Consider the following 17,394-nt stretch of genomic DNA (forward strand, 5'->3'; position numbering starts at 1 on the left):
CCTCTGACCTGGGAGAAGGCATTTCCTTTGGGAAAGAATGTTGGGAAAAAGCAAGAAAATGTTCATGGCTGTAAATCGTCACATGTCACATTAACCCTCCTATCTTTCATTCACATGTTTTTGTATTTGCATTAATTTATACTCATATGAGTAAGAAAAAACATTACCCAGAAGAGATCCCTGAGTAGCTGTGAAGAAAAAAAAAAGCCAGCTCCCAGGCTGGAACATGTGCCAGCCGAGCGCTCAGAGGCAGGATTAGCAGCGGCGGCCACCTTGTGTGCTGCACAGCTCGGGCTCCACCGGAGCCATGCCTGGGCACTCCCTGCTGCTTTCCAGGGTTTCTTAGGCAGGTGTGAGGACAGCTTTGTTTATGTTTGCCCATAATCTTCAGATACATAAAGTGGTAATAAAACCTACTGAGTATTCTCGCTCCTTTTTTTCTTTTTCTTTTTTTTTTTTTGATCCTCCACCATGACATACATGGAAAGAGCTGCTGTGTGAAAATTTTATGTTGCTTAAAGAAAGAGAGTGAGTGCCTGTGTTAGCGTACAGTTATGAAATACAGTAGAAAAAAGATAGGAGAAGACATTATTTTTTTCTGGAGTCCATCTGTACCGTCCAATGTCTAACCACTTGTCTCACAACACAGTCTCCTGTGGGGTTTCACAAAGAATTTGAGAGCTGAATTTGGGCTGTAATTAATGCTTACCTTCTCTGTAACTTGAGGAGCTCGTTACCATCACGAATCTTAATTTCCACAAGAACTTGTCATCTCTAAACTCTCTCTGTCTTTGCTTTCCTCTGCAATGTAATGACCTCAATGTGTTTTCCTTTAGAGCATGTACCTCTACTTTTTTGTTATGTTGAGAGTCATTCAGTTGTGAGATAGAATTAAAGCTGTCACTAACTTTCATGCGTAGTATAAAACATGCATTGCTATTTAATAAAATGTCCCCTGGTTTTGATAATCTGCTTGTTGATTGATCAGCTCTCCTTTTGACAGATTAGTATTAAACACTTGGCTAAAGCTGAATCTATGGCAGTGGGAATTTTATTGACGTGAGCGGTGTTGTGATGCTAGGTGTGTTTTGGCTCTGAATATAAAGGTGCAAAGTTCCGGTAACAAGTCCCAAGTCTTCTCACTCTCTTTATGAAGCTAAAAGTTGTATGAAACAAATCATAAAAGCAAACTTGTTTTTTCAAAGAAAATGTATAACGGATATAAAAGCATGAATGTTTCAGTTAAAGCTGATGAATGCAATTTCTCACTTAACTTTCTTTGTTTTTCAGCTCATGGGGCATTCTGAATGGGATCACAAACGAGGACCCAGAGGCTCACAGGTCAGTTGCTCAATATTTTGTGTTTGGTTTTGGCTTTTTGTAAGTTTGAGGTATTCAAGCAAGTTTTCCATGTGAGATTGGCAAAGTTGTTCATTTTGTTAATATTTGCAGGGTTGAATCACTGGAAAAAAAGGATAAAACAATGACAGCTTTCATTAATATAATTTTTGAACTGCAGTCCAAACAGCTGATCCAGACAGAGCTGAGTCATGCAACAGAAAGTTTATTTCAGTAGCAGAAAGATGGATTAGATTAGATGTATTGAGAACACGTTTCTTACTCAGCTGTCTCCATCAGGATATCAAAGGAATGCAATTTCAAATGATGTGTGTATGTTTTGTGGTGTTTTTTTCTAAACCTGACAAACTTGTGAAACTTGGATGACCCTCTCACCTTGTTCAATAATAAAAGGATTAGTGGTGTTAGAATTGTGTGAGGAGGTGCAGGAAAGCCATGTATAGCTACTGGTTTGTTCTTGATGCATCGTTGGGAAGAAGTTATGCTAGTAGTGTTAATGACATCATGCTGACACATTTTAAAATTATCTGTAGAATTACAGTTGCTGCAAAGGAGACATTGCTACCAATATTGATGTTCGGGAATTTTCCTGCTTGGGTAAAGCTGTCTTACCCAACTGGTGTTGAAATTACATAAATACATTATTAGGGCTCCAATATTTTGGAATTGCTTTTCCTTCGGGTGAAAGATCTTTATATGAATATGAACATCTATATCTAAACAAGCTCTGCTGCTGTGGAGCTACATGTTTGCAACCTCAATCTCAGCAGGATAGTCCCTGGCCTAACCCTTGTAATACCCTTTGCAAAAATCACTGGACTACCAGCCTTTTTAATGATAAAACAGCGTATGTTAACCAGGAAGCTGATTACTCATTTTAATAGACAAGATTTACTATTTTTAATGCGAAATTCATTTACTAAACTTTGTTTTTTTGCCCTTATTGTTGCAGAATTTACATTTTTTTTTCATAAGTTTTTAAATTTTCTGTCTTGCATCCCCTTTCAAAACCTTCTTGAAATTTCCGGGAAATTCAGTATTTCATTAAACAGTTTAAGATGGATTGCAGGTCTGATTTTTTTCAAGTGAAAATTTGTCATTTCAAAAAGATAGAAAAAACAGAAATCAAGCTAGTTTTCAGTGGAAAGTGAGGAATTTCGCAAATCAGGGAAATCCTATCCAGTAAGGTGAGACCTGTTCACTACATGATCTCTCCTGCCTCATGTAGTTGATCATGTTGTGTTCTTCTGGTCCAAAGAGTGGAAGGTAAATTGGACTCCTCTAAACTACTTTTAAGAGGAAGGCAGTCACTTGAAGGACTCTTAAGGTGACTTACACTTCTTAAACTTTTCTAGCATTATTGCAAATCTTTGTCTAATTTTTGTAAGCATATGAAAATTTGGGTAGTCTTTTGTATGCTCTGAACCATGCCGTACCATCCTAATGCTTTGTCTATGGCAGCAAAATATTTAGAGACTTTTGACTGAGGTGTTTATGAAGTCAGTGCTGGTGTTGCATCAGAGACAGAGACCTAAGTCCTGCCTAAGTCCTTATGCCTGATACCTCTTGTTGGCTATGTGCCTCCATGCTTGAAGGATTTTTTTGTTGTCTGATAGACATTTCTGAAGATTTACAGCTAGCCAATAAGAAAGACTAGAGAAAGAGATTTAGGTGGAAGGTAAATGGTATCATTATGATCCAAATAGATTTTAAATTAAAAGGTGAGTCAGATCAAGTTGACTATCAAAAATATATCTTGCTGTGGAAAACTGGACTTGGGCTGTTTAATAGATCCCTTTTGGGTTTTCTGAAAAAGTGAACTCACAGGATGAAATAGTTGCCAAGGAATTTTTAAATTATTTGTTCTCATGAGATCACAGTTTCTTCCAAGGAGGGTTCTAGAAAAATTAATATATTGCCTGGTTTCTCTCTTTCACCCCTTCGTAGGAATACAGAGGGCTTGCATGGCATGGCCTGGTTTCAAAGGAAGAGGTCTCATGGGCATTAACTCAGTTGCTACAAATGCCCATCTATATGGAATGCAAGTAAAACCATTTGTTGGTTGTTGGTTTCCTTACTGCTAGGAAAGGTTGTACGTGGCAAAATGAGGTAACTGGTTACTAAACATATAGGAGAAGTTCTCTGGGTTTCAGTAGAGGCTGAGGAGGAGATAATTTTGAGAAGGTAACTATAAAAATATAAACATTTTATATGTCTTTCTGAGAACAATTTTATTGCTTCCTTTTGTCATGTGTTCGTCTGCCACCTTTTCACGTTAAAAAAAAAAGAAAAGAAGGTGAGGAGTTCAGTGGAATTCTCTGCAGGTCAGCCTGCAGTCGTTTAAACCTTTCCTGAAGGATGTTGTTGAATTATTAAAAACATTACTCTAGAAGACTCTGTATCAGATTTTGATGTAGAAGGCTCCTAGTGATAATTTTTTTTTTTTCTTAGGCAGGATGTCTTTTGATTATTTTTTTTTTCAACAAAATAAGCAAAAATACTTCACCCCCAAGAGTGCATTCCTTCAAAAGAGGATGAAATCTGCATATGTAAAGTTTCCTTCACAGAGTACTGAGGTGTTTCCTTCTAAATCCATCTAAAAGGAAGTGCATAGATTTAATGAATTTCATCCTGTAAGCACTCTTTTATTTCGTTTGTGCTGTGTATAGGTGTTCTGCAAAGCTTCTAGAAAGGTAATAGTTACAAATCTTGGAAGAACCTTGTAAAACAAGCGATCAGTATGTACCACAGACATGTCAAAGGATCTTGAACAGGGTGGGAAAAGAAAGTGATGCAAGCTCTGTGATTAGTATGTGGTATCCTAGTGCCCAGGCACAAGAAGCAAGGAAGCAAAGTTTAATTATGGGGAAGAAAATAAGCCTCAGTTATTCCACTGTAGCTTCAGACTTTCTATTTTACATGGCTATGAAGACTATCTTTAATAGGAATAGAGTTAAACCTAACTTAACTAGTCCCTTAAAAGATTAGGAGAAATGTAGGAGGTTCTGATTTTTGCATGTGATATGAAATACCTGTTTTATCTCTTTGTGATTTAGTTGTATTGTTGCAAATCTATGTCCTTAATAAATGTACCCTTTGTTAAACAAGGTCTTGCTTAAAAATTAAGATGAGTAATGTGTTAGGTATACTTCTTCAAATCTAACACATCAGGTGTTTAAACGTGGACTGGCAGTTGCCTGCAGGATCTGCCGCAGGGTTGCTATGGTGTTTCTCTAGGTCTGTGGAGCTTTCCTCCAGTAGAGTAAGGGGACTTGGGAGGAGAGGTCTCTCCGGCCAGTGGCAGCCTGTGCTGCTCGAGCAAGCGGAAAGAGGGAAGGAAGGGGTTTAGGCTTATGTTACTGGGAGCCAATTTGTTAATCTTCCATGATCTTTTAATTCTTACGGAGTAATGTGAAGAAAGCAGGAAGATAGATCTTAGGAAGCCACCTGCATGTCTGAATGTTAGCAATGTCATTTGTAAGAAAAGGAAGTGGAACCACTGGTTTACTGTAATATAAAGCTAAAATCCACATATAAACTCAGAAAATTATTCTACCAAGACTCATTACATAAGACTATAGTTCTGTTAATTTTTTTTTTTTTTAAGAAGTAGCGGGTTTTCTAAGGTATGTGTCGAAATATGAGAGAAAACTACTACAGTGCGTGTCACACTTCTTAATGACCCACTTGGAAAATGTATTCCTTTTCTGCTTGTGGGAGATAAATGCAAAATGGTGTAGTTACAGGTAGTAATGGATGTCAAATGAAATGCACTGAGGCTTATGGGAATTTCTATTTACGGGAGTTTGTCTCCTGATAAGCACGGGACAAGTAAAAGGCTGTCTTTAAAACATTTAACTTGCTCAACGTTTAGCTTGCTCCTGACTTCGACACCAACACCACACTCCCTTTTTTATGGATTAGACACCTATATATGTGTATGTATGTGTGTATGTTGTAGGATTCCTGTTCTTTTATAATAATTATACTATTAAGTCTATTGTAATTAGAGTGAATTATAGATTGCCTTACAAAGAGCAATGAGTTCCTGGTTACCTACTTCTTTTTTTTTTTTTTCATCTTTTTTTTTTTTTATCTCTGAAGATAACACTTGGTGTTGTAAATGCTGCATGCAGAGAGCTTACTCTCTGGATTTGAAATCATGCAGAAAGTGCAAAGTGAACTTCATTATGTTCCATGCTTAGTTTTTAAAATTAGTACAGGTCAGGATTTAGGCATGAAACTTACATATTGAGTTCCAAGTTAAAGAAATTCCTGAATGTTTAGGAATGTTTAACCCACCTGAAGGAATATCTTTATCTCAGATATACACATCCAGTCTGTAAAACCACATCGTCTCCCTCCTGTGAGGGGAGAATATTCATACTAATTTCTAATATCAGTACATGCTAGAAGGAAATGTGACTAGCAGAATTCATCCTTGGCATATTATCCCTCTGCAGGAAAAAAAAATATGCAAACTGTATTTTAATTATTCTACTAAAACATAATACTTGATACCTCTAAGATATTTCAGGTGGGACCCGCAGCACGCTTTATGCACACATTTTTACGAGGGACCTTGAATGTGTGGGAGTTATTTGTTGCTCTGTCATCAAGACTTGTTTGGCTTGCTGAAGATGTAGGCGTAGCCCCAGGAGTCAGTGGAATCGAGCGATCGTTCCTCCAGCATTATAAAAGGATAATAATCGGGAGAAAAGCACAGAGGTCCAGTGTTTTTAATTCTCTTTAAATATAAAAGCTCTCAATTATATATCTGAGGTGCTGCATTTTACCCCTCCAGTTCCTAAGCAACAGCTATTTTCAGATTGAGTGCGTCTGGTGTTGTCTACCTACTTCATGCTTTTGCGAGGTAATTCGTCAGTGAAAGCTAAGCTTTTCACTATCATCTCACACGATTCCTTTTGTCCTGGCACTGTAAGGAGACGGATGCTTTAGAGAAACGAGAGAAGCTTGGATGTAACCGGTCTCAATCTTGCAGCTTGCAAAAACTTGTGTGCATCGGGGAGCTGTGCCGTCTCCAGCAATGAAGCACAGGAGTCAGAAATAAGGTTCTTGACACTGGTTTGGGAGAAACCTTTTTCGCGAGTGTGGAAAAACCTCTAGAGCAGATTCAAAATCATGAGCCGGAAATCTCTGTACTTGCTGAAGCGTAGATGGGAGTCGATTCCCGCTACTGACCAGGTACTGTGCTCTGGTGAATCTGTTGTGTCACTGTCTTTCCTTGCAATGCCACTGTAGAGAGATTTACAGTGATTTAAAGGTGGTAGTTGGGGTCCTCTGCATACAGTGGTAACCAGCTGATCATTACTTGTCATTTACATGATGAATAGTGCAACATGTTGGTGAAACTGATTTTGCAAGAGCATGTGCTTGTGAATGTGGAGGTACCATGACAGCCCACTAATGCAGACTTAAGTAACCGACAGAATCTCCCCGTCTCAAAAACAAGACCTTTCTAAAGATTTTAGGAGTATTTTAAACCAAGTGACTACGGAAGAGTGTAGTCTACTGCTGATGGGTTCCTCAGTGCATGTCTTTGTTGCATTTCATATCTTATATGTATGTATGTGTCTATGAAATCACTGATTACAAGTAGATGTAATGCATTGGCAGAACCTCAGCTTTTCCAGCATCGTCTTGGTTGATGCATCATTTGAAGTATGTTAACAAAGATAAGAGTAAAGCAGATGTAAATGATACAGACCAGATGTAACATAAAAATCGTGGGATGCTGTTTGGAGCAACGATCGTCACTGTAAGTAGGACCAAGATGTGAGGAATGGGAGTACGATCAGTACATTTCCTGCTTCTTGCTCCAGGCACTCCAGGGTTCTGTGAAATTTTTTTCAATATCTTACTCAGGATGCAAAGATACTAAAAGAAATAATTCTAGAAATAATATTGGAAGGAAAGTGGAGGTAGTAGCTTATTACGTGTTCCAACTCAGTTTTCTGTTTATAAAGCAGTTGACTACCAAGGGATGTCTTTATCAGTGGGAAAGAGGCAATTTGGAAGAAAATTCTTCAACAGAAAGAAAAATGGATTACAGAAAGACTTCTCAGTTTTTGAGAAGGATCCTCCTATACCCTTTTTGTTGAGAGGGGAAAGGGAAGGGGGCAGATTGCATGTCATATTGTAGAGCTGTAGATTTTTAAAGCCAAATGGGACCACTGTGAACATCTAGAGATTTCAGACATATTACTTGTCAAAAAATACCATGCTGTTGTGTCCTGTCACATCATGCCTATGTTTTCTGGTTAAATAAGAATATGCCTTTTAAATATGTCCACTCAATTTAAAGGCTTCAAGTGAATCTACCATACTCTCTGATAAAATTTTTCTATTTTTTAAATAGTCTTTTTTTTGACATAATGCAATGCACACTGGACTTTTTCTAATTTAAATATCTCCCACCATATCAATTTGCTACACCATTGAATGCCAAATTTAAAAAGCCTTCTTTCAGAAATATTTTTTTTTTCCTAGGCAGATACTGGATTATTCTTCTCCTTTGCTTTGCTGTCATTTGAACTAGCTGAAATACTGAATTTTGAAGGAATCTGGTTCTCTGGTAATTCACAATAAAAAAAATTCACAATAAAAATAATAAATCGTTGTTGATGAATACAATTTCATTGTATTGAAATTGAATTGAATTTATCCAGTTCAATCAGGCATTCTCAAATCTCCTTGTAAAAGAGGGGTAAAGAAAAGCTCTGTTATGAAGTGAGTAATTTGTCATCTTGTTTCTGTTAAGAAGATGTAGGGAAACTAGTGTTTTTTCAAAGGAAAGTTGTATTTCAGCCTCTTGCCTTCCTTCTTCTTCTAGCATAACTATTTGGCTTATTATGAACAAATATTTGACCAGTAAGGGATCCCTAATGTTGCATTTAAATTACTAACCAGTTCACTTTTCCAGCATTGCCTTTTCCTTTTAAATACTTTCGCATGATGTTATAGTATGATGTGTCTGGGAAAAATAAGTATTCCTTATTTAGGTGTGAGATGTGCTTGACTGCACTGAGCACTGTATCCTTTCCGTCATCAGCCCCTCTGCCTCTGGGTGGGTTTAAAAGAGACAAGGAAATTTCCCTGATCTGTCTACCGCTTTGGGAGAAGTGAGACTCAGTAAGTGATGTACGTAGATGGACTCAACTGGAGCATAGTAGGAGTCTGTAAGGATTCTTTGAGGGTAAACTAAAGGAGGGAATATGATGTTCAGCTTCAAACAGATGTTTCTCTGGCTTTTCATATTGCTCCTTACGCTGGGTGGCATAAGTGGAGTGGGGCTGCTCTGCTTGTTCTCCCCTTGCTCAGTAGTGCCTCATAGGAAAATGCAGTTACTGTGCAAGAAGACAACCACAAAGAGGCAGCTTCTTGAGCATTTTAGGTTGATCCTGTTCATAGGATTGTCTAAAAATAATAGCTCTGCCTTTTGGTGCAAATTCATTGTTTAGTGCTTAAAAGGATGCACTAGCTTAGTATGCCCTAGGCTAACTTTGAGGAAATTGCATTATATTTTGATCGGTAAGTAGTAACATTGTCAATTATTTCTCTGTTCAGAGGAGATGAAAGGTATTTATGTTAACAAGTGACAAAACCTCTCCAGGCTGATTTACTGTATTACCACTTTTTTTTTTTTTCTCCCAAGACTAATGGAAGGAACTAAAATGGAGTTCTGAAAGTGATGTTTCTGGCTTGATCTTGTTTCTAGTTTAAAATAATACAGCAGATTTCATTTTCAGGGACACGGGAGCTGTAAGTCCACAATGAAGTCCAATATTCTATTTGAATGTATTTTATGTCTTTTAAAAGTCATTAAGTGATTTTTATTCCTCATCTTACATACTTTACATCTAATTGAATGAAACCCAAAACCATGAGCAGGCTCAGAAGTAGAGGTGGAGAAAAAACAAGAGTAGTTACAATGGCTGTAGACAGTATTGTTGGGGAGTTCGGGTTTGGTTTTTTTTTTTTTTTTGGTGGGTCAGGTGTTATATAATTTTAGTTTTGATCTTTTGAGCATCATTTATGCTCACAGACACTACAGCACATAAGTGTCCATGGTTTCTGGAGTCTGGTATGACAGGGGAATTTTGTGGTTGGTTGTTGACTTTTTGTGTATGTGAAAGAGTGATGAAAGTGGGTTTGAGTGTGAACCCTGAATTAGATCATTTTTGGTTTGGTTGATGAAAAAGATCTTACCTAGTTATACATTTTTATGTGTGGGAGAGCATGATCCTGTGGGTGTTTTTGAATTATGTATTATGTATTAGCATCTATTCAATAAACTGTAGCATCTCTTAGTGCTTGAATCTTGAATGTCTTTATCTCTCTCAGTAATTTCAGAAGGAACTACCTTTCTATATCTAAGGAAAGAATTTATTAATTCTTTTCTTTCTTGTCCATCCAGCAGTGCAGATCGCCTGAAAATCTTTCTTGAAGTTTCAGTACAGGTTAGGGGGGAAATTCTCTGTTGGTTTTGTTTGGTATGTGTGCCTGATGATCTTGTTTCTTGGACTCATCCTAATTTTTTATCCCTGATAGCTACAACTGAGAATTATTTCACTGAATGGAAATGCATTTAAAATGCTGTGGTAACCAAATGAGCCAAAGGTGATGAGGTGTTAAATATTTGCTGTAAGGATGTTGAGTATTTCTCTCTGCCTGAAATTCCCTGTAGATTTCGTGAGCCATAGTCTTTGAGCAAAAGTTGTATTTGATACCAGTCCTAAGACAGAAAAGATCTTCACACAGCCTGTGATGTAAAATTGTAATTGTTTCATTCATGACTGTGAATTTTAAAACAAGAACTAGATTTATACAACAATATAAAAGCCAAATAACCCAATAATTGATATACATAGTTATATGGCTATAGATTGTTCAACTGAATGTACTGTGCAGGCAAACAAACACATCAGTAATATTTCTTTAGCTAGAAATGCAAGCTTATATCAATATAAACAATGGTAATGCTTTCTGTACCATTACAGTCACCAGTTTAGATTTCGATGGATTTGTGTAAATCCTGTGAAGCATTGCCTCTCTTAGCTGCCAGTGATTTACAGCACAGCTATGCCTCAGGCAGTTTGCATGCACGGGGCAATATCCTATTCCTTACCACTGATCCAATAGATGGGAAAGACTCCCATAGCCTCCAACCTATGCAGGGTGCTGAACAGCACATAAACTGATCCCAATATGACTTGAGTCACAACTCTGTGATGATAAATCCAGGGACTTTCCCAGAGAGAGCTTGATATAACATTACGTCATGCAGCCACCATTTTTTCAGTGTGTTGAGGTATGAAGTGATTCTGGTGAATTAAAGCTGCTGTAAAGAAATGGAAGAGGTTCACTTTGTCAGGATTGGGAACTGTGTTTTCACTTTTTTTTTTCTTTTTGTTTTAATTAATGACTCACTCAGACACCGACCTTTTCCCTAGTTGCATCTTGCCTTTCTGCTCTGAATGGTCCTCACTCATAACCTGTACAGATGAGGATGGGTGCATTATATATGATATCTTTATGAGAAGGCAGGAGCTCCTGTGCTTTATTTTTCTCTCGTGTCCATTAAATTCAGACTTTTCTTTGCTGCTGTCCAGTTGCCTCTGCATGCAGCAGCCTGACAGCAGTACGGCACTGCTGACTGCCTTCAGCTTAAGCCAGCTTCGCTGGAAACTTCATGTTGAGGAAGCACAAGCCTCTTCAAAGCAGTTCTTGCATCTCAACAGCAGGCATGAATGCATTAGTATGGATGCTTGTATAGGGGAGAGCCACAGTGAAGACTGGCTTACAAGCATGACAGTATTGGGAATCTGGATGAAAACCATCAGTGCAGCAAAGATTTTTAGTATATGCCTCCTTTATGTGCAAAGGTCATGAAGCTCTTCATAGAGAAGGGGATGAAGCAATGATTACAGATGAGGAGACATTGGAAGAGTCTGTGTGGGATTTTGTAGGTATCCCTGCCTCACAGGTTGCCTGTGGGTTAGGAAAATGTGCAGTACAGCCAGGGTCAGCTGGAGCGAAGAGATTCCTTTTCCTTTCAAGTGCCCCTGCCTGGTGGGTTGTGCTTGATTGTTCCTTTTGCACAAGCTGTCTTCCAGGCAGGCTACAGCATGTGGTGGGAGCTATGCTCACCATGCCGCTACCACCATCACAGAAGACGGTCTCTTGAGGAGGCTTCAGTGGCAGCAGAATAATAAACACACACAACTGTGGAGAGGCAATGCAAGCAAAGGCAGGGGTAGTGCACTACCTTGTGTCATTGCATTTACTTAGAAGAAGCGTGTGCCAGCTGCCAGTCAGACGGGCTGCAGGAGCAGAAATGCGAGTGACCACAGGAGCTCAGGAGAAGCCCCCAGGTCCCCTCATATCTCTAACTTGTTCAAATCCATGCACCCAGGCATTACAGCCTTCTCACTCTTAGCTCAGCACTCCCCTCATCTTCGCCTTGGAAAGGCCCCTGGGGAATACATGCCTGAAGCAGAGTTCCTGCCAGGACACATCAGAACAGTGATCCTTGTATCTATCCCCACCTCTCCTACTATACCTGAAAACAGGTTGTTTTTTTTTTTAAAAAAAAAAATCTGTCCTGTTAAGCATGTTTTTGTGGTTTTTGAGTTACTCATTGTTAATAGAACCTTACATTATCCTTTCATTCAGCAGACAAGTTTTCAAAGCTTTAATGGCAGAGCAGAGATTTGTGGAGTTTGGGATGTTATGAGAAAGAGGCCTCATGGGAGGGTTTTGAGTTGTTTAGAACATGGAGCCTGGGGCTTGGGGAAGAGAGTGGCTTTTGCACAGCAGGCAAGATGCAGAAAGCGGAGACTGGGATTAAGAAATTATCTATAAAATACTTTCTAATGCAGCAAATGACTGATGTAGTGCAGAAAGCTATCTCAAAAAATAATCTGCCTCAGATTTGGCTTTGCTTCTCTTAGAAGTGAGGAGCTGAACCACAGGCACTAGCTGTGACTTGGAGAGCATTTCTGTTTGTCCTCCAGGCTTTCTACCCTGCTGCTCTAACAAATGTGTGGGAGGGGAATGGGGTGGTACTGAGCTTGGCACCTGAAAGAGACTGCTCTTGCTTGTCAAGATGTCACCACCACTGCTCAGGAGATGACCAGAGAGGTTCTGCAGGTAGTGAGGATTGCCAGGATGTGCATTTAGACCAGGGAGCCAATGTTTCCAAAGTGCAACAGACACCAGTTCATTTCAGAAGGATCAGCACCAGAAATACACTTGTCATCTTGCATGGCTTTGGCCAGGTAAGGGCTGGAGCGGGGAATCTCAGCACTGTGCATCCTTCCATGCTGGCAAATGGCAATAAAATCTCCGTTGTGATTCACAAGAGCCTGAAAATGTGATAGAAAAGTCGCACTTGGTGTTGGTGTAGAGCTGTAAGAGGCTAGAAGCTGGGGGGACAAAAGACAGGATATGTCTCACTGGCCGTTGTGGCACAGATGGTGCAGACAAACCTCGTGCAACCTCCCATATCCATCACTTGTAGAATGGAGAAAAACCTCTTAAATGGTCTCAGCCACTCTGTGAATCACCTTCTCTGTCAACTCCTCTGTCCCAAAATGACTGGCAGTGGGACAGGAGTGGATTGGAAGCTTGATAATGACAGCCCTCTTCTTAAGACTCAGTCGTTCTGTTGTGTCAATATTCTTCATAGCTAAGCAGGAGCTCAGCACAGATTTCCAGAAATGCTGCCTTTCTTTCTGAAAACCTTTCTCTACCGTTAATCCTCCCGGGTTTGTAGTGGAAGTCTTGCTGCTAGTCAGGCAGCCAGTTGTGTGACATGGAACAGAAACTTGCTGATGATACTCAATTTAAATTGTATTTTATTTTATTCAGTGAGCAAATTCCAGTTCAGGAAGGTTGCAATTTGTAGGATCATGGGCATGCTGCAGTTCAGTGCAGTTTGGAAAAGGAATCGGCACAGAAATGCAAATGGCAGTCATATCCTGGTGAAATGATTCCTTGAAGCAGCATGTTAAGAGAGTAAGCAGTTAGGCATTGTGACATTTAACTTAGTATTTTGAAAAGCAGAGATAGTGGAAGAAGCTGATATGGTGTCTTCCCCCCCCCCGCCCCCCCCAAGCATTGCCTTAGACTGGAGAGTGCATACCTACTTCTGTGGTACAGATATAGATTGATTGTGACAATTGAATTGAGAGGAAGAGATTGTGAACTGTCGTCATCTGGAGCAGAGGAAGCAGATCTTTTCCTCTTTGGGGTGATCAGACTCCTGAAATACCTCTTAATCTCCCTGCATTTCTCTCATCATCCCAGTGTATCTTTCTGGTCCAGCACTTTTCATATTTTTTTTCATTACTGTTTTTTATACAATGTAAGCTTACTGCCTACAGCTTGTGTTTCTCAATTGCTTCTTTATAAATTCCTTTGAAGTAGTGCAGGGGCTTATGGTGTTCAGGTTAAAAAAACATCAGTTAGGAGATTTTGTTCATGTGTATTTTTTTTAGTTTTCCAGTTGCAAACTTTTAGGAAAAATGCTTAGAGCATCAGTTACACTTATTTGTTAGGCTTAGGGGGGTTTGAAATATATTGGTATCTGACAGTTAAAGTTGCTGGTTACCTTTAAGTACCCATAGAGAAACTTGTAGACTTTCGGAGTTTAATCTGCTGAAATTAAAGTCCTCTACTTTAACACAAGCTAAAGCTATCTGCAAGTGTTCAGACTGCAAGTTCTTCCAGTTGCCAAAATTTGGGCATCTGCATGCCAGTCTCTGAAACAAAAACTACACTGAGAATGCTTGGAGTTCAGAGTGGTGCACCTCAAAGAGGTTAGCAGTTAATGATGAGTAAAACAGTGTCTCTTAGTCTTCTCGAAATGGTTATGCTGGATAAACTTTTTTTTTAATACAGGCTGATAGTTGCAAGGGGAAATATCAACACAAATGTTTGAAGTTTCACAGAAGTATAAGTGATTGAAAATAGGGTCTTAGGAAGGGAAGTGATGACCAACATAATAATGGGTAATACAGCTAGCTTCCTGGTTATGAAAAAAACCTCTACATCAAAATTATGTAGCACTATGGCTTTTGTGATGATGAAAGACTAAATTTCAGCTCCTCCTGACGATTAAAAGCTGACAGTCATGCCACAAAGTGTTCTTTCAGTTTCCAATAACATCTTAAATTTCACTTATTGCATGTGTGTGTTCCAGGTATTTGTCACCTTCGCAAACAAATTGTTGAACATAATCATTATAAATTTTTGGCTTCCTGTTTTCAGAGATTAACCCGATTACGGAAGGAACATTATTAATGTAATTAATTTTTTACTGAGCAGCGATTGTGCCTAATCTTCAGCCAGGATGCCTCTTCTGGTGTTTTCATAGTAGCATGACTGGAGGATGTGGGCTGCTCTAACCTTCCTTACAGAGTTTCCACAATGCTCTTAGATTCAGAAGATGTCTTCAGCAGTGAGGACAAAATGAACTGACTGATCTCAGTCTATAATGGAAACTTTGGTTTAAAAGCATTTTTATTAATACTGTTGGGTTTTTTTTTTCCCCCCTGTGCTTTGTGTCCATACTGGGGAAGACGTGTATGCTGTAATTGCTGATCTCTGGGATAGTTTTAAAGAATAAATAAGTGAAAGTATTTCCTATTGTTCCTTCCTTACAAGAACACATGCTGAACTCTCTAGTAGCTCGTTTTATGAGTTTCCCAGTGGAAAAGGTCACAGCTGATCAGCTCTGTTCTCCACAGCAGATGTTCTTTTTCTGCTTGACTTTAGTAGTGAGCCATAATTTTGTTCTGTGTCTGACGGATCGGTGCTCAGAATTTCAAAATGAATTATTGGAGCAGCCTCCTGAGATTTTTGAATAAGCCAGAGCTGGAGTAAATCTTAAAGTTAAGTCATAAAAAATAAAATTTCATGTTGGATTGGATTTTAGAGATCAAAGGTTCATTGTGTAATGGGTCTGCATTGCTCAATTTTCAATTCCTGAATAACCTTGAATGTTACAAGAGCAGTATGAATTTTTGCAGTCCATAAAGGAAGTCTGGAGATTATCAGACCTGAGTCTAGAGTTCATAATTACTGAGTTACTGGGCTTGATGCAGGACTGAAAAAGCTACTTGTTATGGTGAATATACAAGCCTCTAGAGGAGAGGTAGAGGCATCAGTTATTAAATTGCAAAAAAGTTTTTAAAAAATAAGCGCTAAAAGGTTATCTTTATTAATGACCTGGATGATGGACGGAGTGCACTCTCGGAAAATTTGCAGGTGATACAGAACTGGGAGGAGTGGTTGCTACACCAGATGGTTGTGCTGCCGTTCGGAGGGACCTCAACAAGCTGGAGAAATAGGCCAAGAGGAATCTTGTGATGTTCAAAAGAGGGAAATAGAAAGTCCTCCCCATACCTGGGGAGAAATAACTTGCAGGCATCAGTACAGACTAGAGACTGCTTGGTAGGGGAGCATCTTGGCAGAGAAGGATCTTGGGGGTCCTGGTGGATGCCAAGTTCAACATGAGGCAGCAATGTATCCTTATGGCAAAGAAAACCAACAGCATCCTGGACTGCATTGGGCAGAGCATTGCCAACAGGTTGAGGGGGATGATCCTTCTCCTCAGCTCCATACTGGTGAGACACGTCTGGACTGCTGGGTACAGGTCTGTGCTCCCCAGTACAAGAAAGACACAGAAATACTGGAGTGTGTCCAACAAAGGTGATTAAGGGACTGGAGCATCTGTCATATGAGGAGAGGATGAGAGAGCTGGGACTGTTCAGCCTGGAGAAAAGAAGGCTCAGGGGGATCTTATCTATGTGTACAAATACCTGATGGGAGGGAGTAAAGGAGATGGAGCAAGACTCTTGTCAGTGGTGCCCAGTGACTGGACAAGAGTCAATGAGTACAAACTGAAATACAGGAATTCCCTTTTTAAAATAAGAAAGAACTTGTTTACTGTGAGGGTGACCGAGCCCTGGAACAGGTTACCCAGAGAGGCTGTGGAGCCTTCATCCTCGGAAATACTCAAAACCCAACTTGATACAGTCCTGAGCAGCCTGCTTTAGCTGATGGTGCTTTGCTCAGGGGAGTTGGACTGGACGATCTCCAGAGGTCTCTTCCTACCCTCAGCCCTTCTGTGATTCTGTGTCCCGTATTGTTATGAAGGTAGGCTTCCATGGGGCACTGTTTTTTCCCCTAAACTACAGGAAGATTTTTTCACTAAATTTAGCAGCTCAGAGCTGTGATGAGGTGTATTAGTGCTACCACAGACTTGTCTCTGCTAATATCCACGTATTTGCTAGTAAACAGAATTTCCAAGAAGGTCCTTCTGAGAGTGTGGTGCCATAGTGTACCATTCTGTGGCACTTGCAGATCATAATGCATTAGCTAATGTCCTTATTTCCAGATGATGCTGGTAAAAGAAATGGAAAAAGTCCAGAGAGGAGAACGGAGTCTTTTTCGACTAACTCTTTGCAGCTCACAGAGAGAGTGAGGGATACAGTGTTAGTGATCTTGTCCTGCTCGTGGAGGTGTGGAAGGAGAAAGTGAGCTTGTAGAGTTGTAAAGACTCATCCTCTCTACATCCCAGCCCCATCCAGTAGCTGGAAGACACGTGGCAGTAGCAGATGTTTGCCTCTTTGTTTTCCTTACACCTCCCTCCACACGGACACAAAAATTGGGAGGAGGGGGAAAAAAGCCGCAGATGGAGAAGAGGAGCCAGAAAAAAATCTTTCCAAACAGCGCTGGAGCTTTGTTAAAAACTGGCTACCAAGGTAGTGATTTAAAACATGTAATTCCTTTTCAGACTACATGGATAGTATTTTGGTAGAAACCCAGATAACCTTTCTTTCTGTTTCCAGTAACTTTTCTTCTGAAGCACAAAAGCTCACTTCTCTAAAAATGAGCAGTAAAAATGAGAAAATGTCACTTGTTAATACTGTCTATTATTATTCTGGCATCTGATGGACAAAGAATTTGAAATTTTTGGTCCTGTACGGTTTTGAAAGTTCATATGCT

The 17,394-nt window shown here is 39.6% G+C and overlaps 1 protein-coding gene across 1 annotated transcript in view; it reads left to right on the forward strand.

Annotated features, from left to right (window-relative positions):
- Nucleotides 1-17,394, forward strand: part of PDE3A (phosphodiesterase 3A) — a 250,940-nt gene that overhangs the window by 156,118 nt on the left and 77,428 nt on the right. The window contains exon 2 of the mRNA XM_086756466.1: nucleotides 1,291-1,341. Within this exon, the coding sequence (XP_086612592.1) occupies nucleotides 1,291-1,341 (51 nt within the window). The remainder of the gene's footprint in view (nucleotides 1-1,290; nucleotides 1,342-17,394) is intronic.

Source organism: Chlamydotis macqueenii, chromosome 1 (assembly GCF_036417535.1).
Source record: "Chlamydotis macqueenii isolate bChlMac1 chromosome 1, bChlMac1.mat, whole genome shotgun sequence".
Lineage (NCBI taxonomy): Eukaryota > Metazoa > Chordata > Aves > Otidiformes > Otididae > Chlamydotis > Chlamydotis macqueenii.